This window comes from Megalobrama amblycephala, linkage group LG1, assembly GCF_018812025.1.
Source record: "Megalobrama amblycephala isolate DHTTF-2021 linkage group LG1, ASM1881202v1, whole genome shotgun sequence".
Lineage (NCBI taxonomy): Eukaryota > Metazoa > Chordata > Actinopteri > Cypriniformes > Xenocyprididae > Megalobrama > Megalobrama amblycephala.
In genome coordinates this window covers 64,342,078-64,368,273 of record NC_063044.1, presented here as the reverse complement: position 1 = coordinate 64,368,273, position 26,196 = coordinate 64,342,078, and the positions used below count along the sequence as shown (strand labels likewise).

Here is a 26,196-nt window from a genome sequence, read left to right as displayed (position 1 = left end):
GGCCTGCCAGCAGAATACAGCGTTTTTAGTCATTTTCACAGATTTGTATGAATGGGGATCGTTTTGACAATGGTGTCTGTACGCGGAAAACGTCTCCATTTTAACCATATCGTTGTCGTGTAAACGGGCCCTAACAACAAACTCTTGCTTGTATATACTCTTGTGTAACATATGTTAATTTATTTCTGCTTTCTTGTCATTTGTTCGCCATCTTCGTTTTATCTTTCAGGAAGCATTATATTTGCTTCACTTCAGCTATGATAAAGAGACTCTTGCATTGTGTATTCATGTATTTTGGGGGTGGAGAAATGAAGGGAGTGGTTTGTTTGGTTGGGTTGATTTCAAATATCAACAGTGTTTCTCAGAAATTGCTTACTGCACCTTTAAAGGGATAGTTCACCCAAAAATGAAAATTTGATGTTTATCTGCAAATAATATGATCGCGCTCTGACAGTGGCAGTGATGTCTCGCGCATATACTTCAATGAGTGCTAGACATCACTGCTGCTGTCAGAGTGCGATCAGACCAAACGAATCGAGTGATGAATGCAGTTGGACATAGTGGTGTATTAGAGATAAAAAATGATATAAATACTGTTCGGTTTCTCGCACAAACCGATCGTTTCGTGTCTTAGGACATCAATGTGTCGTCACGAGCCGCAGGGTTTAATTTGGATTTGTCTGTCGTGTTTTATTTACTCTTATAGTCCAAGTTCCCGCTGACTTGCATTATACCACTGACAGACGGCAGCGGTTGGAGTTAAAAATCGTCATTTGTGTTCTACTGAAGAAACAAAGACACCTACATCTTGGATGCCCTGGGGTTAAGCAGATAAACATCAAATTTTCATTTTTGGGTGAACTATCCCTTTAAGGCAAGTTGCTTCACTTGGTGACTATTTTGGTAACACCCCTGGACAGCTTTTTTCTACGTAGGCTTTTTTCTATACAGTGTCTGAATCGTACCTAGTATGGCAAGCACCATGCCGTCCTTGAGGACCTCTAAAGACCCAGAGCAGACGAAGTGTTGCGCATGCAGGGCGTCTCCATGGCGAATCAGGTACTCTCCAGGTGCACAGAAAGAGGTCTTAATGTGCAGTGATAGTGAACGCAGGCACCCTCTACTGGCAGAGGAGAAGAGAGGCAGCTGCAGAATGTCTTTGTTCAGGTGCATGGCGATGTCTGCCCGCAGCTCATCTGGGAAGTCATGTAAAAGCTAACGGACAGGTAGACAGATGGATATTAACCATAATACAATTAGGTGATGTAAAGATCATGTTTACAGTTGTAAAACAAAGAGGCTGTTGTACTCTAACAGTCCAAACAGATCATTATGAAATAGTAATATTGTTTCAGTCAAGTATTAGATGAGGTCATCGCTCTTCTTAGAGATCAGAATCTCTCTTTCAGTATGATCTGAAACTGATGCAATACCAGCCATCTACAGAAGCGGCTGTTTTTCAATCACTGCATAAATTAGTAGCATGACAGATGAGAGTGTAAATGAGCTAGGCCACACTTGTCAGTGTTTTTTTATTCTTACAGATAAACATTGCTGGGGAGTAACTATATAACTATGCTACTAACAAAAAATTCATTTTTAGTAATTTTAGTAATTTTTAGTTTTTACAGCAATATGCAACTTTTGCCTTAATATTTTTTGTGCACAAAGCTTTAAAGCTGAGCAAGTTGACAAACTAATTGAATACACACTTCTAAACATCTCTAGTACTGGAAAAGTCAGATTGATTTTCATTCACTCAGTTCCTTCAGATGGTTCATGTAAATCAACTCAAACATCAACAACAACAACAAAAAAATTAACTGATTCTTTTAAACCCCTGCAAGTTATATTCTATACAATTTTTACTTAAATGCTGCCGTTTACCATCTGCCAACTAAAAAATAGAAATTGGATTGTTTTTCTATTTTTTTTTACTTGTACTGTATATAATTTATATTAATCTCATTCTAGTTATTTTTACCACACTATGACTGGTCTGATTACAAAAAAATATATAATTTTATGTCTTTATTTACATTCTTTATATACACTACTGTTTGTGAACCACGTTTGGAAGAGGAAAGACTTTTTAGTGTTTTTGAAACTGCCAAAGTCACGTGATTTCAGGCTTCGTTATATAAGTGTTTTGAAATTTCAATGGATCACCACTGGGGGGCGTGACTTTGGCAGTTTGATACATGCTCTGAACCACTGATTTGAAATAAAAGATTCGTAAAGCTTTGAAGCTTCATGAAGCAGTGTTTTGAAATCGCCCATCACTAGATATTGTTGAATAAAGTTGTTATTTAGTTTTTTTAGCGCACAAAAAGTTTTCTCGTCGCTTCATAACATTAAGGTTGAACCATTGTAGTCACATGAACTGTTTTAAATATGTCTTTAGCAGCTTTCTGGGCATCTGAAAGTGTTAATTGTCTTGCTGTTAATGGAGGCCTCACTGAGCCATCAGATTTTATCAAAAATATCTTAATTTGTGTTCCGAAGATGAACAAAGGTCTTAAAAGTGTGGAACGACATGAGGGTGAGTAATTAATGACAGAAATTTCATTTTTGGGTGAACTAACCCTTTAAGTTTTATTAAGGGAGGTGACTACTTATATAATAGATATAAGACCTCCTTAAAAAAGCTATGTAGTTAGCTACTTCTTGTTAGTACAGCATAGCTAAATAACTTTTTTTAAAATAGTAGCTTTGAGTTTAGTCGAAATACTTTAAAACTGTAGCTTCCCCAGTTACAAGCTAAGTAGCTTTTCCGACACTGCACCCAAGGTCTTCCTTTTTCTGTTTTAATTAAATATGGGTCTTTTCATTGTGGGCTATCCAATTACCACTGCTATTGCTTTAACAATGACAGGATTCGGCATTAGTGTATGTCTCTGAAAAAGCTATAATTAGTCCATTGAAAGTAGATGTGACCCAGATCTGTGTTCATGAATTGTCCTCCATCTGATGATGCTAGTATGCTATCATCAACTCAGAAGGGGGCTTTTACACTCTTAGAAAAAAAAAAAGTTAATTGGGGTTCTATATTTAACCCTTTATTTTTGCTCTTTAATGAACTCCATAGAACACTTTATTCCAAAAATAAAAAGAATCAATCTGAGCCTCCACACATTTAAACATTGAAGATAAAGCAAGTGAATTAAACTGTCATGCCACTGTGTAAATATTTCAGTCATGCTTCACAGCCCCTACTAAAGAGCCAAGGTCATGTGATGGTTTGTTGGGTCTCACCTCGTTGGCGTTGATACCATTGTTAACAGACCAGGTGGTCTGGAAGTACTCCAGCATGCGCTGTTTCAACTGCTGAGGCAGGCGATGCACACGAATAAAGTCCTTCAGATCCTTCATGCGTGTGTGGTAGAGTGAGCGACGAGAGTACATGCGCTGGATGATGGCTGTCACATTACCAAACACCACCGCATGCATCAGGGCTGTGACAAGAGAGGGAGTCTGAATCAACTCAGTGAACAATATGTCCTGCATCGTAAATTAGACACTAAACTTTCTGAAATGAAACACTTGTATATTTTTTTCAAAATGGATATCTGAAAGAGGCTTGTTTGACCTACAAACAAGTTAATTATACATTAGGCCTGAAATATTCACTGGTGAACACACCCCCGATAAGCATGGTGCAGATGGAGAAGATCTTCTCAGCGTCTGTGTTGGCACAGACGTTTCCGAACCCGACGCTTGTCAGACTGCTCAACGTGAAGTAGAGCGAAGCGATGTAGGCGCTGCGCAAAGATGGGCCGCCAACTGTACCATTCGTGTAAGGAGTCTCCAGACGCTTACCCAACTCCTGCAGCCAACCTTCAGAGGACCGGAACAGTGGAAAAAGAAGAAAAAATAAGGGATTGAAACTTCAACTCAATATTGACTTGAAAATCCAGTGATCTAAAAGAGACGCTAACAGTTGGTATACACTACCGTTCAAAAGTTTGGGATCAGTATTTAAAAAACAATATTCAGAATTGACTCACTAAATTAATGTTGTTTTTTTTTTTTTTAATAATTATACTTTTTATATTAAGGTATTACCTTTTCATTAACATTTTATAATGTTTCAATTTCAAAAAAAGCTGTTCTTTTGAACATTATAGGCATAAAGGAATTCTGTAAAAATGATTGTTTTCCTCAAAACAACATTTTCAACACTGATAATAAGAAATGTTTCTTGAGCATCAAATCATCATATCAGACTGATTTCTGAAGGATCATGTGACACTGAAGGCTGGAGTAATGATGCTGAAAATTCAGCTTTGCCATCACAGGAATAAATTACATTTTAAGATATATTCAAATAGAAAACTGTTATACTAAATTCAGATTTTGAACATAAGACTCTTCTTTCAAAAACATAAAAAATCTGACCCCAAACTTTTGAACGGTAGAGTATTTAACTGGCATCTTAATACACAGAGAAATCATACGGTCCCTTACCGATGTCCCAGGTCAGGGGGTCATTGCTGGCGAGCTCTTTGCGTCCAATAACATACCAAACACATGCCAACCAGTGTGCCAGCAGGGCAAATACGGACATTAGCAGTGTCAGGACCACAGCACTGTACTGAGAATAACCATCCAGCTTCTGCAGCAAGCGCAGGAGACGCAGCAAACGCACCGTCTTCAACAAGTGCACAAGGGAAGTCTATAAAACAAACACACACATTAAGAGATTAAAATATCCAAACATCAATTAATAGAAGGCATATGATCAGTTCTCAACCAGTCACAACAAAATAAATGTTTGAATTTGTATGTCCATGATTATATGAGTAATAAATGAGTCATTTTTTTAAGTATTAGGTTTAAAATTATACGGAAATATCAAAAATATGCGAAGAATATTAAATTTTTCTTTGTACTGTATATATTTTTGTGGGTGTTGCTGCTTGTAGATGTGCATGTAATAAAAAAAATTTTAAATAAAATAAATAAATTTAGAAAAGAGCCAGGCATACAAAACAACCATATTTTATATTATTTAAAGCTTTAATATGTATTTTTACCACTGAGATGTTGAATAAATAGAGCAGGTCAAAGGGCAGAGCAGCGATGAGGTCCAGGATGAACCAGGTAGTGCAGTAGTGCAAACATATCGAGCGAGCATCATAAACCACTTGACCCGCAGGCCCAACGTAGGTGGTTCGAAAATTCAGAATGATATCTGGAGAAAAACAAATCAACAACAACAAAAAACAAGACAAATTCAAAAAATCGAAAAATATTACTCACCAGAGCACTCGCAAGTTTATAAACAGTGCCCTCTCAATTGAAGACAAATATTGACTGTGGGTGCATGAATATTAAAAGATGCTAATTGGAGCGATGAAGCCTTGTACATGCTGGACTAAATAAATATTCATGGTTCCTGTGCAGATCCTTATTACATGGAACATTTAGTGCTATCAAGCAATTATTTTACCACATCTGTGTACATGAGATTTATCAAATTATTACTGGCTTTAGGTCACAGTGGGGCTTCTGTATTATCTTTTTGAGTAAAAAGAGATTTAGTTTAATGCTTTGTGTAAAAACAGATTATATAGGGAGTGTGGATTAGAAAGATGGTCTCAGTTGGAGACAAGGGTGTGATTGTCACTTCGTTAACATGTTTAAGGTGAAAGCAGCTCTAAGCTCTGCAGATGTCGGAAGTTAACACTGTTTAAAAATGGAACAGAGGTGGAAACAAACCCAAAGAAGATTTGTAGGACACCAGTTCTCCACAAAATCAACAATGGTGGCACATACCGAGGATGAAGAGCATCTCCACAGCTATGTCGCTGACGATGGTGGTTCTGGAGGCCGAGTCACAGTCCGGGTCGTCGTGTTCGTCGTCATCGGGAGTGGAGAAGCAGACGTTGTAGGGGACGGTGACAGCTACATAGAATGTCGCAAGGAGGATCAACCAATCCCACAATGCTTTGCACACGCTGTAATGAAGCAAAATGAAGCGGGATTTCTGCACCGACGCCACCTTGTATTCCGGGAGAGTTGGTTGTGAAAAAACATGCTGTGAAAAGAACATGAAAAGAAGCATCTTTTTATTTCTACACCAACAAACATGCCTCCAAATGTATTTGAATTATAACATTTCAGGAACAAAGTTGTTTGAAACTAGGACATAATCGTTATTACTAAGCGCCTCTTAAGTGGAAGGGTTACTTTTTTATGCGCAAGCAAATTATTTCTCAGCAGTTGGTGATTTGAGAGTTTGTTATGAATCATAAAAGCTGCATGCAATTTCTTCTGAGTAATACAGCTTTTTAGCCTGTAGTATTCTGACTTAATGACGGCTGATCCAAATATTCTTTAATACGTCTCTTGTGTGAATGTGGGCCGCGCTGTGCCTGTATTATTGGAGTTTTTAAATTAACTGGTGACCCAGCATGCCCAAATGTTCAATGTGCATGTGCTGTCACCTCATTAAAAGGAAAAAGAATAGCAGCCTAATTGTTGTTTCTCGCTACATAAAGCATGAACCAGTAACCTTTCAGAAGGTTTAGTTATGATAGACACAGGTGGGCTACCTTGCTACTAGAGAGTGACCTTCAGCTAAAGTTCTGTTCTCACAGTTAAAACCACTTGAACTGAAGTTAACTTTATTTTAAAAGTTTTAGAGAAAAATAAAAATGTAGAAATTCACAGAAAGACTACTATTGGTGCTTTAAAAACATGGTGATATCAAACATTGCTTGCAAGTTCAAAGAAGTTAGTGCTGAATGATTCATGAAAGCAACAAGCTAAATGTGGATTCAATCATTTGCCCCAAAGGCACTGAAAGCCACTTGCAAAAAATCAAAAGGTTTAGTTAACTTTCGCTAACTTCCTTAGTGCAGCAGGAATGAATGTTCATTGACTCTCCACACCTGCAGCATTTAGAAAAAATATTTAAAAAAAAACAAAAAACAGCTTGAGACATTTTGAAAAGGTGCAGGTACAGCTCATAATGACACACAGCAGGAACATTTAACACTCGCTGTGAAATGCCAGGGCAACTCTTAATGCTAACTGTACCTCAGCACAAAAGATAATGTCTTCAAATTCCCGTTTGGTTCTGATTCACAAGCTTTCAATCCAATTCTGTTTCATTGGAGTTTATGTAAGCGATAAGGTACGAGAGGCTGTGCTGTATCGTGAATAAGTCACGGCTGAAGGGCGTTGTAACCCTGAAACCCCTTCAGCCGTGACTTATTCACGATACAGCACTAGCCTCAAGTACCTTATTGCTTTTATTAAACGGTTACCACACAATACAAATATTAAAGCCAGAAATATATCAATGCAACTTTCATGAAGTAAAGTTTCACTAATAGCCTTTCTTCTGCCAGAAAGAAGTTACATTATTAGGCCATTAGATGATGGCAAAGACTGTCTTTATGAGTGAGTCAGTCAGTAGTGAAGACTTTTATATTGAAAAGACTGAAGTGTTTTGAAAACGGATCAAGACGCAACTGATAAATGCTTTGACTAGCACTGTCAGTCACGGGAAAACCCCTTAACTGTTAAAAGGACAAGATAATACATCAGACATTTAAACAGATTTAAACTGACCTGAAGGAAAATGCTAAATCTGAATGCAGGTAATAAACTCGCTCACTCGATATCTCTCTCACAATACTCTTCTACATAATACAGTAAGCTTCAATGAACAATATCAACTGAGAATGAACAGTTTACGTTGCTAAGAGTGGTTGCTAAGGGTGTTGTGTAGTGACACACAGAACTGTTGGGTGAAGCGGTCATAGTCGTGTTTTATCGTGAATAAAACACAGCTATTGACCAATCAGAATCAAGGACAGGAACTAACCATTTTATCATTCAGTTATATTCCAATGCTAATGCTAAAAGTTATTCAGGGCAGTGTTTAGGACTGATTCAAATCATCTTCATTTGAACGAATCATTAAAATAACGATCTCAAAAGAGTCATTTATTCATCAGACTACACTGGTCATGCTGTAAAGTCTTGTTTTTTTCTACGCTTGTTTTTGCTTGCAGCCCACAAGGTCCTCTCAAATAAAAGACCTTTCTTACCAGCATTCTTTCATTGTGTTGCATTCAGTACAGACTACAAACTCAGAAAGCACTGAACCTTCTAGCTATGAAGTGCAGGACTAGAAGTGCTATAAAAATACGGTCACACAGCCGCTGAAATAGGCAGATTAATTTTTGGATTTTAACAATCAAAGGTTTAATGAAGATAGCGATTAATTGGATAATCAATATTTTTCCCATGCCTGAGATTCGGATTTTGGCAGATATTTCTGACATTAGTCATTTGAGAAAAATGTGATTTTAAGTGTAGTCTATTCAATATTTTCTAGGTGATGTCCTTTCACAATTCACCATTTTCAATCCAACTGATGCCATAGTACAAAATATTGAATAGGCTGTTTTGAATTGTTTTCAGTTTGACTAAGGTCTAACACTAGCTTCTTTTTCTTCCCTGGGTACGTTGACATTTTAGGTTTTAAATTGGTGTAGTTTCATTATAGCTGTGAGTCATTTATTTTTTACTGGAATTTCAATGGATGTGATTTTGTATGCAAAACCAGTGGTTTACATAAAATGTATTAAAAGGCATGAAAATCCATGTTACATCACAATGTAGGTGTTCAGTCGTGAGTTGTAATGATTTGGGAACCATGTGTTCTTTTCCAAGCCTGAGGACTGATTGTCCTGTACAAAGGGCTGGTGTCTGGAATTTTCATTTATGAAAGTAAGAATCATCAGCTGGATGTAAATATTGAATATTCTGCTAGATATCAACACAATTCCAGACATTCAATGAGTCTGACCTTTTCATTTTAACAGCTATACTTCTGTTTCATCTCATTAGCTGGAAGCACAAGGACATTTACACTTTAAAAGTGTCAACGGGTTTGTAAGGTCAGTCATTACCGAACATAATGGTTCACCATCTTTATGCTGTACTGCAAAATTGCTTTATCAGTATTTTCATCTATTTTCCAGTAAAAAAATAATCAATTAACTTGTATGAGTAGCAAAATTATGTGTGATAAAGAGTAATTTCAGTGAATATTTGACATTTCTTATAAAGTCTTTAAGTTTATTTTTCCTGTTTTAAGCACAAGCACAAGTTAGTAAGCATAAATTAAAATGTACTGAATTTTATGCTTAAAACTAGGAAAAACTATTGACGATAGAGTAAGCTAAATGTTATTAAATACATATTCTCTGAATTCAAGTTAATTTTCACACATATTTTGCTACTCAGGCATATTATATAGGTGCAGTCAAGTCATTTTTCTTATCTTTCATTAATGCTACTGAAAGACTATGAATTTTTAACTGGATGCCATGTTACTTGCAACTCCCTCAGCAAATACATGAGAATATTATAGATGTCGGTTTCCGCTACAGAATAAAAAAATTAAAAAGGTAATTAAGACTTTTTATCTCGCAATTCTTACCTTTTTCCTCGCAATAGCAAGTTTATATCTCTCAATTCTGAAAAATTAGGCCTACACCAGAATTGTGAGATGTAAAAAAAAAAAAAAGTGAGAAAAAAAAAAGTCAGAATCGTGAGATTAAAAGTCGCAAATACCTTTTTAATTTTTTATTCCGTGGTGGAAACAAGCTTCCATAGAAAACTGATTCTGATTTACTACACAAAAATCTCCACAAAGGAGTGAGAATGATTGTGAGTTTCATATCTGCTTACGTTTGGCAGCTTCCTTTTGCTCCTATTGGTGAACTGACAGGTCAGGTGATACAGAACGCTGCGGCCACGCTCACGAGCCTGACTCAGATGAGTTCGACCAGACTTCCTGTTGTGAGCACCATCCTCTGACACAACAGCAAAACACATAGCAAGTAAATTAAGTGTCAAAATAACAGATGCCAAACCTATAAAAGTCCAAAAGTTGCTTTGTTGGCTCACGGCCAGTCATTTACCTTCTGTGGTGGAGCCGGGATGTGATTTGCCATACGAGTCAGTGATGTTTTTGAAGGATAAGAGAAACAGAACCACTTCTCCTTTCTCATTTTTAATAGGGACAATGTCCAGCTGACACCAGAATGTGGTACCTGGTCACAGAAGGCAAACCATGAAAACTTTAGTATTTAATCAGCCCTCTCTTTAATTAAGTGTTCACTAATGCCGCATGATGTTAATCATACAAGTCTCGACAATGCGTCCAACGCATTATTCTTTTAAATGGTCGTTACCGTTCTTCCTGTAATAGCGGACCTCCGTCTGGAACTCTCTCTGTCCTTCCAAGGTTTTCTCCACCTGCTGAGTGACTCTCTCGCTTGTTTCCTGTCCGTGCAGGAACTGACATGTGCATGTCTTCTTCATTACCTCGGTACGTGCAAACCCGGTGAGCTCGCAGAACCCATCCGAACAGTACACAATGGGGTACCCGCGACTCCCCTGAGCATTTCCCAGCAGGAAGTTACTGTCTGTACACACCAAATATAGACACACAAAGGAAAGAATTGGAAAAAGGTGAGATGTAAAAAGTCACTTACTTTGCTTTGCCTCTCATTAAACGTAGGCAAAGTAAATTCCGAATTCTCATATAGAACGCTGTGTTCCATTTAGCACGCTCTCATTCTTGCCTTTTCATTAACATGCTATTTATAGATTTCCTGTTTTATTCTAAATTCTTTAGATCACTGGTGTAGAAAACTAAAAGATCTGTGTACTGTTTCCATGGCAACTTTGCTATTCATTTCACCTAAGTTTTGCAGGGGTGGAAATTATATAAGAATTGATTGACTGTGGGTGTTTGTGCATGAGTAAAAAGAAGTATTATGGTTCTCGATTCTAAAGAGCCTCCGTTCCCTCATGGATCCAATCAAATGGTTCCAATTAAACCTCCCTGAATATGTACACAAAGTATTCTAAAAGACAAGTGGAGATAATATATGAACCAAAACCCAGCGTTTTTGTTCTCTATACACATTTCATTTCGGTCAGTCATTCAGATGAGCTTTGATAAATAAATAATCGTAATGTAAAGCCATTATTAAAGAGATGGAAAACATGCAATGGATTGGTATTATGTTACTCTTTAAACATCTACAAAATACATTTCATTCATCCGTACATTCAATTGTTCCTTGTTTGTGTAAGAATCAATAGACGGCACTGGTGCAGAGAAACTATAAATAAAGCTTAAGTTAGATGCATGACCTCACCATCAATCTCAGTACAAAGAACAAGTGTAGTGTGAGTGCTGCATCTGCGCCACTGACTTAATGAACACATAAATGAACTGCAGTATGAGAGTATGAAGCCATTGAGTTTCTAAATGAGCAAATAAAACTATTCAGGGGGATCAGATTTCATATGCGTACATAAGAGAAAGCCCTTGACATCTGATAGGGTTTTGCTTCATCTGTTGCTAATATTATTTCATACAATGATATTATTGATATAAAATTATTCTGTTACAGTTGAGGTACAAGATTGTACAAGAGATTGCCAATTTGTCTGCTCTTGTCTGCCCGTTTTTAATGTTGATCATTATCAGAGGCTGGAATCTGGTATCAGATAAGCTAGAAAGAATGCTGCGTGTTAGACTACTCTAGATGTAAAAGCAAAAAATATGCCTAATATCAACCTGTAGAGCTAGATCAAGCCCAAAAAAGGCCAAAATCAGACAAGAAGTCAGCATTAAAAAGAACATTGTGTTTTTAAATTCTGCACAGAAACATTTCAGGCATTAATGTGTAGACTACAGATTTGTTCAGAATCATGTAATGCAGAACTATTATAAGTATTTGAAATTGTATAATATGAAAATGTCATATTCAATGAAAATACTTTTAAAATGTTGTATTAACACACACAGTACATTAACAGTATATACACACATGCTGCATATGCAAACTTGCCACTGAATTCACAAATTATATAGAGAGACTAAAGTTGGTGTTCAAACCATGTGTGTGTTTATTCACGCATACAGTCTTTCCCTATCAGTCCATTCAGATAGACACTGTTAATGCCACAGAAGTCAACGGTTTTAAAAGATTCAGCTTTCCAAGATGGTGAAATGATAGCGTGTAACTGACGGCTAAGAAAACTATTATTATGTGCTGTGGTATTAAGGCAAGATGTTCTTGGTATCTGGTTGCTATGGAAATATATATTTAAAAAAAACCATATGTCAGTGTGCTTATTTCTGTCACTGAGGTTACCAAGAAACTGTCTACAGTTATTTCTGTTTTTAATAGAAACTGTAAAAACAGGTTCATATCCATGCAATCTAATGGAAAATATACACCCGCACATAAAGAAGTTTTCCTGTGGCATTTACACTTACATTTATGGTCTTTCTTGAAAACTGGCTGACAGTGCAGTACACAAACAACTGGTAAAAATGTAGGATCACCAACTGCAGGTTTCACAGATAAGTTGTAAAAGGATTAGTTCACTTTCAAATGAAAGTTACCCCAAGCTTTACTCACCCTTAAGCCATCTTAGGTTTATTTGACTTTCTACTTTCTGATGAACACAATTGGAGTTAAATTAATAAATATCCTGACATATCCGAGCTTTATAATGGCAGTAAACGTGAGCTGAAGAAAGGGCTTCCATCCACATCCATCCATCATAAACGTACTCCACACGGCTCCGGGGGGTTAATAAAGGCCTTCTGAAGTGAAGCGATGCGTTTGTGTAAAAAAATATCCATATTTAACAAGTTATGAAGTAAAATATCTAGCTTCCGGCAGACCGCCTTACGTATTCTACTTACGAAGAAAGTGTAAAACTCTTGCAGATCAAAAACCTTCAACACCTTCCCTATTCAACAAAAAAACTTAACTGACACGACACCACTTTACACTTACTTTGTAACTTGAATATGGAAGGCGGTCTGGCAGAAGCTAGATATTTTACTCCATGACTTGTTAAATATGGATTTTTTTTTTTTTTTTACAGAAATGCATCGCTTCGCTTTAGAAGGACTTTATTAAAGTTTATCAGTTTCATTGTTTTGTCTCAAAATGCACACCAGTAATGTTTTTTTTTCTAAGGCATGTTTGTAAAAGCTACTTAAAAATCCTAACTGAACTAAGGCCTAATCCTGGCTTAATCTAAGCCCTGTCTGTGAAACTAGGCCTAAGATAGTTTTTTTTTTTTTTTTTTGAAAGAAAGAAATTAATACTTCTTTTTAACATGGAAACCAAAAGTTTCAGTAAATACAGTAAATATAAATAATCATTTATAATGTTACAAAAGATGTCTATTTCAAATATTGTAAATGCTGTTCTTTTGAACTTTATATTTTGAAAAAATCCTGTTTCCACAAAAATATCAAGCAGCACAACTGTTTTCAACATTGATAATAATAATAAATGTTTCTTTAGCAGAAAATAATCATATTAGACTAGTTTTTGAAGGATCATGTGACATTGAAGACTGGAGTAATGATGCTGAAAATTCAGCTTTGCATAACAGGAATAAATTACATTTTAAAATATAAATAAAAAATATATAAAACAGAAATAAGATATTTTACATTTTAGCAATATTACTGTTTTACTCTATTTTAATCAAATAAATGTAGCCTTGATACTTTGATGCTACACTTGAAACTAGCCTTAGATACTTTTTGAAAAACATAAATCAATCTTACCAACCGCAGAGTACTGTATAGTGTATTTTTTTAAAAGAAAAATGTAAATAAACTGTTACACATGCATCACATGTGCCTTCATCTATATTATGATGATTCAAATCATGCTCAAAGTTTTGCAGAACACAATTATCAAATGTAATTTCTTTGCCACAGTACATAACATTTGCATAACTTAACTTGACTGTATTCAGGTCTAAGTGAAAGACTGAAAAACATTCATGTCTGATCAATACAACAGTTTTAATGAAGTACTGGCTGAAAAACACATCAGCATTAGGGCCTTGACATTAAGGCCTTGTCAAGCACCTCTCTGTTCTAATAAGCCTCTCCAGATCTTTAGTCTGCCACAGCTAATTAAAAGTGATTTAAGTGATTATGAAGGAGAAAGAAAAAAACAAGAGAGAGAGAAGAGTGGTGATGCCGAGGCATACACATACTCAACGTCACGTCTCTCACTCACACATGCACATACTGACACTCAAATTTAGACAGCCAGTGTTGCTTAGGACGGGTGTGACACGATAGCAGGAGGTTGTTCTAAAAAGTGAGAGAGCAAATGGTCAGCGTGACATTTCATAGTGTGAAAATCTGTCCCCAGGAACGACAGAGGGAATGATTCATATGATTTATATGATTGGCTGTACAGCGAGTTAAGGACATTGCTCTTATTAAAGAGCATCACACCGAGACAATTTCCTTCAAGTCCCCCAGAACATCTCCTTGCACAAAAAAAAAACAACAATAGCTAAGGAGGAGAGGACAAGAGAAAGCACAAGACTTTTGCATGTTTTAGTTAATCAATATTTCTGCTTGTTGTGTTGATGCTGTCATTGGTTTTTAAGTTTTCTTGTTTTAATAGCCTCATTGCACAGAAGGTGAAAGGCTACTAGCGAATACTCCTGAGAGCTCATTAAGAGACTCCTTACTGTCTAACCAGGAGACTGACACCAGATGCTTCAATCTATCCGATATTCAGACTGGTTGGTGTGAGCTCTTATTAGACCAGAACATGGTTCTTAGTGACTGTCTGTTTGAAATGGAAAACCGTACACAGGAATCGTAATTTACATGATCATAAGGTTAAATGTCTCTTTTCAGACCAAACTTGCTAAACGAACCACAGACTAATGGTGTGTTCACACCAACAGTGAAACAGCAAATTTACCATGTTACAGCAGATGGTGTCATGAGCCACTTTAACATTTCAGAGTGAATCCAATTCAAATTACTCTACCTACCCAGAGATCGCTTCGCACCATTATTATTATCTGCTCAACAAAACAAAATTAAACAGAGTTATCCCGGACGAGCCCCCAATTAATGTTACAAACCCCTATTTAAATTAGCCAGAAAGGGGAACGCAACATAAAGAAGGACACGTGAATCCAAAATACAATGCAATAATAATAATAATAGTAATTGCCATTGCCATTGCCATGCTCCGCCTCAGAGTCCTTAATATTGTTAATCAGCACTGTGCACAGGGGAGGACCTAAACAATCAGACTCATCAGAGAGAAAGATAAATAGAGACATCACGTCACATGTAGGAGAACACACACTCAAGGCCGTAACAGTTTAAAATCAATTTAGTTGTTTGTAGTGTGAACAGTAAATATATTTATATGTATAAATAAAATAAGTCTTACAAACCATTCATAAGCGGTTTGAAATCGATGCTTTTCAGTTTGAAAGGTGAGACTGGATTTCAAATGTTTTTTTCACCCCCGCATTTCACAAAATACAATCCATAATACTGAATATTGACATTACTGTGTACAAATTCACATTCACTGAACAAATACATCTAATTTCATCCCTTCTCAGTCAGTTTTAAAGACTGGATTTTGAAAAATGAGTCAGAATTGGGTGCAGCCGAACAAAGCTTCGACTAAAGGGCTGTTCCCTAGTTCCCAACTAGTTCAGTATTGGCCGACGTTGTTCATGTGAGCAGCACGGCGCATGCGTGTGATGCTGACACAGGAGCCGGCCAATAATGAGTCTGTGTTCTGACGTAGAACCTGGAAGCCTGCACTGTCTAAACAACGTAAACAGCGTAGAAGAATGAAAGGGGAGAGAAGAAATTGTTGAATAAAGTCGTAATTTTTCTTTTGTTTTTGCGCACAGAAAGTATTCTCCTCTAGTCATAACATTAAGGTTGAACCACTGCAGTCACGTGGACTATTTTAATGTGGATGACTTTCTGGGCCAATGATGTTGCTGCATATCACAGCATGGTTTAGATACCTTAGATTTCATCAAAAATATCTTAATTTGTGTTCTGAAGATGTCTTACGGGTGTGGAACAACATGAGGGTGAGTACTTAATGACTAACTAACTAACTAAACCTTTAAAGTGGTACACGTCATAACCACAGAATGTTATTATCCATTGGTGTGTATGCTAATATAGTTATTGTTATAGTTATTGTTCTTGGAGTCAACGGGCCTTATACATGACTATATGAGGTGAATAAACATCTGGTACATGAGGTTCTTTCATCTCATGTATTGACGGATCAGACTGTAACACACTGACTAATGCCATTGTGTCTGTCAGTTTTGAGCAGATAGGGCAAGGTCAACACTTCAGCACACAGTAGCGCACGTTCACGGTTTAGTCATGCTCACCGCCATGGCTTTAGTACGCTTTGAGTTCTCTCAACAGACATGATGGCAGGTAGAGAGGGAGTGAGGATCACTTATACAAAATGATCCCATCATCTATTGGCCTCCATCTTTTGTTCGCTCGTATTTGCACAGAACTGTAGAGCATAACTCCCACACTACTGAATGTTGAGTGGCATTCTTGCAATGAATAACACTTCAGGGGTTTTTCAAGTAGTTCTTCTCTCAAATGTAAACAGACAAACACTCAAATACACACAGTTCAGCCATTATTTATGCACAATGCAAAAACTCCAGAGCAATGCCAAATATAATTCCTCATCTGACCTACTGACACTAAAATAAGACATTCAACCATTTAGGATGGCAAACATTTTTGCCTGCTTCATGAAGTGAAACTGATGGTGAATTTCCCCATAGTAAACATTACAATTCTCATACTGCACTGGCAGTTGTGGCCTAGTGGTTAGAGAGTCGAAGTTTGCGGGTTCAAGCCTCAGTCCCGGCAGGAAATGAAGTTGGGGGGAGTGAATGAACACTCCCGTTACTCACAACTGAGGGTGCGTTCACACTTGTAGTTCGGTTCGTTTGGTTCACTTGGTCTGGACCAAAGAAGAAGAAGAAAAAACAAACAAACATTTAGTCCTGCTCCGATTAGCGTTCAGATTGGCAATTTTATCACCGAACCTTCAGGCATAGGGATACATTCACAACATGATTGTTCGGATTTTATTACGTATTGCCTATTTTGAGACGGAACTTACCGAACATCCGAAACAATGTTTGCTGAGGCAAATGCGCTCGTTGTGTGTGCGTAGCGGTGCGTAGCCTGCATGTAATGGTATTTTGGCCAGCTGGGAACTCGTTAAGAGCTTATAAAATGTGCAAAGTAGTCAAAACAACGGCGGGAATCCATCCGTCACACACAAAGGATCTGCTGCGTGGAGACGTGCGTCTGATGCCTGTCATGGGCAAACTCGCGTCTATGACAAGAAAAACCGACATGCGTGAGGATTTTGTCCTTTTTAGGGTCTCGTCTTCCTGTTTTTGGTTCGTTTACATGTCTTTGGTCCGTGTTGCGTTCATATATCATTCGAACATTGCGTTCATATATCATTCGACCAGAGTTCGTTTGGAAGCGGACCGAGACCCATCTTTTCAGCAGTCTCGGTCCGCTTGTTTGGTGCGCACCAGAGTTCGGATGGCAGCGTTCACATATGTTCAAGTGAACTGCACTAACCGAGCAATCGCACCAGGGTTCGTTTTAATCGAACCAAACATGACAAGTGTGAACGCACTCTGAGGCACCAAACCCCCAATCGCTCCCCAGGCGCCGCAGCAAAAATGGCTGCCCACTGCCCACGCATTCTGAGTATGGGACACCATACTTGGCCATGTCACATCACTTTCTACTTTTTTAAAAAATCTAAGTGTAAAGATGTTCTTATTAGCCTAAAATGTACACTAAATTTGTCACAAAATACAAAACTCCAACAGCTTTCTCTTAACGAAGGTACAAACTTTAAGCTATGAATATGAAAAGAGCACAATGGAGGAAGATCTTAAATCACAGAGCAAATAGAATCTGCTAGACATTCTGACTTCAATCTTTTCTCTTGAGGATTTCTTTTAAACTTTATACTTAAAATATTGTGAAAAATATTTCATGAACAAAAATGATTTTTAATAAAATGGAGTCTAGCTTTCACAGACATAGAAATGAACAATAGGCCTACATAATTTCTTGAGAACTCGATAGAGTGTTGTTATTAAAACTAAAACTATCAAAAATCAATTTCAGTAATTGAAATATACTTGAATTAATATAAAATAAAGATGGAAAATGTAAACTTAAACTTGAAGTGTTGCTTTGGCAACTGACTGAATTAAATAATTGTAATTAATAAAATTACTAAAACATTAAAAATACATTAAAGCTAAATAAAACTATTTAAAAAACTAACATCAATGACAAAAGCTCATTCTAAAACTTAAACTAAAAATAAAAAGCTATTAATACTTCAATAATATATGAATAATGCTAAAATAACACAGACTTCAAACTCCTTTCAGCTTCTTTTAAACATTATTGTAGGTCAGAAGCTGCAGAGAAAGAGGATGAAAACTCAGACAGAGGTTGGAGAAAAGCAGAATAACTCACGTGTGCCATCAAAGCGCTTGGCGATGGTGTCGAGAAAGGTGTTCTGAGGGGCCAGGAGCCCTTTCATCACTGGCATGATGACCAATCCTCAGACCTTCATCGCATACAGAACAAGAAATAAAAGCGACAGCGAGAGAGAGTAGAGAGGAGAGAGCTGAGGTGATTTTGTCCGAGGTTCAAACTGTGTTGGTGTCTGGATTTTACAAGGAGTGAATGGCTGCTTGTTAAGAACTGCATCAGTTCAGTGGAAAGCCTTCTAAAGCAGTTTCACTTCATTCCTCCATGTCTCCGCACTTCAGCAATCACATGCTACACTAAGCCATAGTTTGGTAGGATGCGTTCTTGTCGTCCAGCAGTGTATGTCCAGATGATTAAGTTTGTGGGGATATTGCGCTTACTCCCTACAGCCCATCAGTTTGATACAAGCTGTTCTGCACTGTCTCCTCAAAAAAAGTATGGTTTTGTCTTCTTCTCTCAAAAACAGGCTCAAAACATAGCCTTCACCTCTTTCCTTTGTTGCTTGCATTCAATTTCTGTCTCTTCAATGCCTTGCATCTTCACACAGCTGACAGTCCACAACTCATTGTTTTCTTTTAATTCATTTTCTTTGTCAATTTCTTAGGTCCTAACAGAAGGTCGGATGATTCTTTTCGTCCTTCCCTTCCTTTTCATCAGTTGTGTCCTCTCTGAGGCAGGTGCACAATCTCTACTGCATCTCTCTTCCACACACTGCTATCTCTCTACTCTTCTGTCCCTCCCTCTTTCTCTCTCGCTCTTTCTCCCACTCTCTTTCAAAACGAAGAAGCACAAAGAGTAACAAGAAATCTGGCTCAATTAGATCACAGTGAAAATGGTTTGTCAAAAAGACATACAAAATGTACTTTATATTTTTTTCTTAAATTATTTTTCTTTATCTGAGAATGATTGGAACGTATACAATATGGAATATATATATATATATATATATATATATATATATATATATATATATATATATACATACATATGGAATGTATACGCACACAAAATTGCATGGTAAATTGTATAATAGTTAATTAATAATTATTAAATAATAATAAACAATGACTGAATTTACCTTAACATTGAAGCACTGGTTGTTGCTGAGTGGATGCAATTATGTCTTTGTTTGCGAGACAATAATCTGCCTGAAAGCCTGCAAAAAAATCTTTTTCATACGACCATATTAATGTGGCACAAGCAGATCTCTCTAGTGACAGAGTGACAGTTATAGAGGCTGTAATGGGAGCAGTACGGAGTCTTAAAACCACAAATAAAGAGACTTTAAGGGCTGAAGTGGGTTTAAAGAGGCAGCGACATTACTAGAAGCACAAGAATTAGGTGGAGAGAAAGAGAGAGAGATGGTGCGAAAGGGAAAGCAGAACAGCCATCTGTGCTGAGCAGATATTTACATATATTACCAGACAAAAGCAACATCTCCCACAACACACACGGGAATTTCTATAACGGGTGAAATTTGAAAGGATGCAGCTCTGGGTCAATACTAAGTGGCAGGGCAGCAGGAACAATCTGAAAATGTGTTGTTTTCACAGGCAGAAGTGGTGGAGAGATACTACTTGTCTCCCAAAAAGCATCAGGTTGAGGCAAGCTGTCACAGTGATAGTGGGGCAAGTTGTCACATATGTTTGTGTATGATTCATGAACTATTTTGTGTTTATTATTGTTTTGCTGTATAAGCTGTTACTGTATTAAATATCACATATAGGCCTTATATATTTTTAAATAGGCCTGCAGATATGTGGTGTGCTTTTTTTAAGATTTCATGCTATTTTAATTACTGCAAATAAATGTGGCCCTTTATCTTATTGTTATTATTTTTAGATATTTTCAATTACCTGATAAATATATCTACAAATAGAAAACTTTTACAACAATAAAATTAAGTTAAAAGTAAACAAGTATGAATATATATCAGATAATCCATTAAATATCACATAGGCTTTATATTTTAAATACAGATATGTTGTGGAAGAGTTACATTCTTGTTTCTCACCTCTTAAGCTTTGTGAGTTTTTATTGTATTTCCAACATTTTTTTTTTCTGAACTTAGTGTTATTTTACAATATTTACATCATCTGCCATCTGCTGCCCACAAAAGCATACTACACATTACTGAAATCCAACAACTCATCCTTATAAATCAAGATTCCGCCCTGACCATGAATATAATATAAATAATAGGCTACTATAATAAAATGTGCATTACTAACATAGCCTATATTAAATGTAATTGTTTTATTAACAAGAAATCGGGTCCCAACTTTGTATTAAAGGGTTAGTTCACTCAAAAATGAAATTTCTGTCATTAATTACTCACCCTACACCTGTAAGACCTTCGTTAATCTTCGGAACACAAATTAAGATATTTTAGTTGAAATATGATGGCTCAGTGAGGCCTCCATAGCCAGCAATGACATTTCCTCTCTCAAGATCCATAAAGGTACTAAAAACATATTTAAATCAGTTCATGTGAGTACAGTGGTTCAATATTAATATTATAAAGTGACGAGAATATTTTTGGTGCGCCAAAAAAAGTGATGGCCGATTTCAAAACACTGCTTCAGAAAGATTTGGAGCGTTATGAATCAGCGTATCGAATCATGATTCAGATCGCGTGTCAAACTGCCAAACTGCTGAAATCACATGACTTTGGTGCTCCGAACTGCGGGTTCGACACGCTGATTCATTTATGATCCAATGCTTCCTGAAGCAGTGTTTTGAAATCGGCCATCACTAAATAATTTATTTTGGCACACCAAAAATATTCTCGTCGCTTTATAATATTAGTATTGAACCACTGTACTCACATGAACTGATTTAAATATGTTTTTAGTACATTAATGGATCTTGAGAGAGGAAGTGTCATTGCTGGCTATGGAGGCCTCACTGAGCTATCAGATTTCATCAAAAATATCTTAATTTGTGTTCTGAAGATGAATGAAGGTCTTATGGGTGTAGAACGGCATGATGGTGAGTAATAAATGACAGAATTTTATTTTTGGGTGAACTAACCCTTTAAGTGGCCTTAACTACTATGTACTTACATCCAAATATAAGTACAATGTACTTATTGGGTTCATATTGAATTGCAAAACACTTTTGCTGCTATTGAGGTGTGATACGGTATAAGGTTAAGGAAAGCTTTGGTGGTATGGGTAGGTTTAAGGATAGGGGTAAGGTGTAAGGGATGGGTCAACAGTGTAATTACAAATGTAATTACATGCAGATGTTTAAAAAACAATTTAAATGTAAGTAGACATAGCCTAGTAGTTAATGTCACTTAATATAAAGTGGGACCAGAAATCATACTATTTCACAAAGCCCACTATGACAGGAGGCCTAACTGTTAACTACAGAAAGGATTTATCATGTTTGAGAAAGCCTCAGGAGAATTTTAAAGGGGAAAATTCCCTCAGTTGTTTTAATGGGTTTTTGAAATGAACAGTATTTACGTAAAATTATGTACAATCGTTTATAAAAGACACACACAAATAACATCTGAGGTATGACTACATGTGATTTATATTTAAAAAAAAAAAAAAAAAAAACGTTAAAGTCTCTTCAAGTAATGATAACCACAAACAGTTTTTACTTAAATCAAAAACGCTATTTCAAAATACTCGTTTCAGTTTTGGCAACTGCAGTCACGAATGAACAGCTCTACTGTGGTTTTTAAAAAGCGACAAGTGTCATCGTTTTTCATAAGCGTTCAAATCTTCTAGTACCGTGGGCATCAGATATTTCATCGGACGCTCCAGTCCGAGTCTCACGGGCGCGCTCTCGCTCCCTGTCCCTCCCTCGTGCACGAGCGGCAGGTGCCCGCCATCCTCGAATCTCTTTCCCATAGTCAGGATTCCCGCTGCTTGATTCCGTGAGCCGTGCAGGAGCTGCTGCAGGCGGTCTTCGACGCGTCTCTCGCCCACTTTACGTTTGCCAAGTGTCAGAATCCCGACAGCAGCGTCGTTATTAAAGCGACCGAAATGCCTGGCCACGGAAGTATCGTTTCGGCGTCCCGCGCGACACAGAAACTCGTACATTTTGCAGGATCTAGAGGAGCTCGTGCAGCAGGCGGCCACGCCCTCAGCGTCTCGCGCCAGGTGTGCCAACAGCGCCATGAAAAGGAGCAGCTGAACTCTCTGTTGTAAAGAGAGAATACATTCAATAAATGCTGAATATCATATCATATATAATTATATGAAAACGTTTTTAGATAATAACATAGAATCACAATGCAAAGGATTTTGTATGGTAACTTGTAATCCTATCTAATTTTTATTACTAAAAAATTATTTAATTGTATTTTTATACCATTACTCAGTAGACAAGAAAACCTTTACCACACTAAATTAAAATAATACCAATCAGCTAAAATGGGTTCATTTTAAACAATGCAACTGATTAATATTCCTTTATCTGATTGTTAAAAGATTAATAGTCAAAAAAAAAAAAAAAAAAAAACAGCAATAACATATTTGTCTATATACTCTCAATGTCCATCAATTCCACAAAGAAGTCACCATCTAGACTCTCCAAAAAGTCATAGAACACTTTCCAGATGGACCAAAATGTATGAAGTTTGTTTTTCAGAAAATCTTTTCTAAAGCAAGGTGTGAGGTCATCCCCTTTATCCACTGAGACACGCCAGGACTTTCTTCATTTTTCCAAGTACACGCTATTACATGTTTTGCTTCTAGCAAAGAGAGAATTAATAATAATCTTTCATGTTTGGTGATTTTAAAATTCAGAGGGCAGATATGCAATATACACAGCTTTGGATCAAGAGGAGTTCTTTTCATTCCCACAATTTCTATAAGTTTTAATTGCTATGAGCAGTCATTAACAGCCTTGTGGAATAATTTCTGACATTCAATTAATTTCTGAAAAAGTCTCACTGAATTTCAGTTAATGTTTAATTAAATGTTTTAAACTATTCGGTTAAGCTTTGCAATGGTAGGTTTTATAATTATTTTGATGTCAATGACACTTTATGATCAGCATGAATATCATTCCAGTTTAAACTGTATAACCCAGATGTAACCCTTAGCCTTCAGTTTAAATTGCTGAAATAATGCATGAACTCAGTCTTTGACTGGTCTTACCTTGGCTGTGCAGTCCATGAGTCTTGTTGTAGACAAATGTCGGGTATCTGATGGACTTGATGTTTAAAGTCGATGGTCCTTTAGCTCTCTGAGTTGGGACCAGTGTTTTTATAGAGACATGCCACCCACTGCTCCATCCTCTGAAGTTAATTATTCTCATTCTCATTTGAAGCTGGATTATGACACAATAAAGAATTGCTAGGGTTGTTAGCATTTTGTCATTAGCGTGTAACTAGGATTGCTTGTATCCAAGGAATTGTAAAGTGAGTTTTGTTAAGACTATTATGGAAGGGCAGACAAGCTTCGTTAGCGAATGCCAACAGAATGAGTGTGACAAGGCCTTGACTTAATTAGCTGCAAATGTAGAGGGTCCTGACAGTAACAAAAGCCTGAATGGAACAAAAGAGCAGCAGCGGCACTAACAAATAAAGAAGAGGAATATGGATGGCAAGATGCCTTTGTGTGAAGCAGAAGGTCAGAGAGCAGTTAGTTAATGATGACAGACACTCTGAACACATACAGATACACCTGCATTAGAGGAAGATCACTTTTTATGTTGTGGATTGCATGAATAATGGTATTCACATTATATGTAAAATGGATGTCTTTGGATGTGTTCTGGAGTCTTTCAGACAGTTAATTATAAAGAAATGTGTAGAGAAATGTAAACATGTAGGAATTCAAAAATGATGCCACAAATATCATCTTGCAAATGTCTGTATATGAATGTTTGAAATGGTTTGTACAACGTCATGTGACTGTGGATCTTGGTGGTTTTTGCTCAAGATGATGCCAAAGTCTTGGGTTTGATTCCCAGAGGACACACTGACAAAATGATTTTCATGAATGCATAGTAATCTACTCTAATGTTTAAAAGTTTTGGGTCAGTAATTTTTTTTTTTTTTTTAAAGGTGCCCTAGATTATGTTTTTAAAAGATGTGATATAAGTCTAAGGTGTCCCCTGAATGTGTCTGTGAAGTTTCAGCTCAAAATACCCCATAGATTATTTTTAATTAATTGTTTTAACTGCCTATTTTGGGGCATCATTAACTATGCACCGATTCAGGCTGTGTCCCCTTTAAATCCTCGTGCTCCCTGCACCCTGAGCTCTCGACTATAATACAGTGCATAAACAAAATTCACACAGCTAATATAACTCTCAAATGGATCTTTACAAGATGTTCGTCATGCATACTGCATGCATGCGTCGGATCATGTGAGAATAGTAATTTTGATGTTTACATTTGATTCTGAATGAGTTTAAGGTTTTGCTCCGTGGCTAAAGCTAACATTACACACTGTTGAAGAGATTTATAAAGAATGAAGTTGTGTTTATGAATTATACAGACTGCAAGTGTTTAAAAATGAAAATAGCGACGGCTCTCTTGTCTCAGTGAATACAGTAATAAACGATGTTAACTTTAACCACATTTAACAGTACATTAGCAACATGCTAACGTAACATTTATAAAGACAATTTACAAATATCACTAAAAATATCATGATATCATGGATCATGTCAGTCATTATTGTTCCATCTGCCATTTTTCACTGTTGTCCTTGCTTGCTTACCTAGTCTGATGATTCAGCTGTGCACATCCAGACGTTAATAATGGCTTGTCTAATGCCTTGAACATGAGCTGGCATATGCAAATATTGGGGGCGTACATATTAATGATCCCGACTGTTACGTAACAGTCAGTGTTATGTTGAGATTCGCCTGTTCTTCGGAGGTCTTTTAAACAAATGAGATTTATATAAGAAGGAGGAAACAATGGAGTTTGAGACTCACTGTATGTCATTTCCATGTACTGAACTCTTGTTATTCAACTATGCCAAGGTAAATTCAATTTTCCATTCTACGGCACCTTTAAAGAAAAGCATTAAATTGAGTAAAATTGACATTAAATTGACAGTAAATACATATGTTACAAAAGATTTCTATTTCATATAAATGAAAAAGTTCTTTTAAATTTTCTAATAAAAGAATCAATTTTCTCAAAAATATTAAGTAGCACAACTGTTTTCAACATTGATTATAATAAGAAATGTCTCTTGAGCATCAAATCAGCATATTAGAATGATTTCTGAAGGATCACGTGACACTGAAGACTGGAGTAATGATGCTGAAAATTCAGCTTTGACATCACAGGAATAAATGACTTCTGTATTATTATTATTATTTACTTTGTTCTCAAATTGTTAATGTTAACAACATCAGCACTGCGTGACCCGGTTTCACAGACAGGGCTTAGACTAAGCTTGTTCAAAACTTTATGGATTACAATCTGTCTTAAAAATGATTTAATTTAAAAATGATAAAATAATTTAATTATTGCAGCTGATGTGAGAAAAGGCTATAAATGATCCGCCATCTTCACGTGATATTGTCTACTGGCTGGGACTCTTTCTTTATGTAAACAGAAGTGATGTAATGACGCAAAGATGAATGGCTGCATGCTTGAATTTCCAGCGGAAATTACAAGCTTCCTGTTGTGAATCGAGCTAAGGAGATAGTTTTGAACACTGGCTGGTTATGTACTTGCTCAAAAATTGATTTTAGATCATTTTTAACCATAAAAAGTTACAGACTGCAGCTTTTAAACTGTAATAATATTTCAGAGT

General features: G+C 36.6%; 2 protein-coding genes across 2 annotated transcripts in view; both read right to left on the bottom strand.

The window, feature by feature from the left end:
* kcnh4a (potassium voltage-gated channel, subfamily H (eag-related), member 4a) overlaps positions 1–19,246 on the bottom strand; it is a 29,738-nt gene extending 10,492 nt beyond the window's left edge. The window contains exons 1-10 of the mRNA XM_048209377.1: positions 18,434–19,246; positions 10,221–10,454; positions 9,948–10,079; positions 9,715–9,839; positions 5,779–6,040; positions 5,037–5,194; positions 4,468–4,675; positions 3,643–3,837; positions 3,256–3,455; positions 966–1,215 (exon numbers count right to left, since the gene is read on the bottom strand). Coding sequence (XP_048065334.1) covers positions 966–1,215; positions 3,256–3,455; positions 3,643–3,837; positions 4,468–4,675; positions 5,037–5,194; positions 5,779–6,040; positions 9,715–9,839; positions 9,948–10,079; positions 10,221–10,454; positions 18,434–18,509 — 1,840 coding nt within the window. The 5' untranslated portion in view covers positions 18,510–19,246. The remainder of the gene's footprint in view (positions 1–965; positions 1,216–3,255; positions 3,456–3,642; positions 3,838–4,467; positions 4,676–5,036; positions 5,195–5,778; positions 6,041–9,714; positions 9,840–9,947; positions 10,080–10,220; positions 10,455–18,433) is intronic.
* Positions 19,247–21,797: 2,551 nt separating this feature from the next.
* Positions 21,798–24,475, bottom strand: hcrt (hypocretin (orexin) neuropeptide precursor). The gene is made up of 2 exons (XM_048162876.1): positions 23,572–24,475; positions 21,798–22,608 (listed from the first exon to the last, which is right to left on the bottom strand). Exons 1-2 carry the CDS (start codon positions 23,587–23,589, stop codon positions 22,162–22,164), a joined length of 465 nt encoding a protein of 154 aa, XP_048018833.1. The 5' UTR covers positions 23,590–24,475; the 3' UTR covers positions 21,798–22,161.
* Between the last annotated feature and the right edge of the window lie 1,721 nt (positions 24,476–26,196).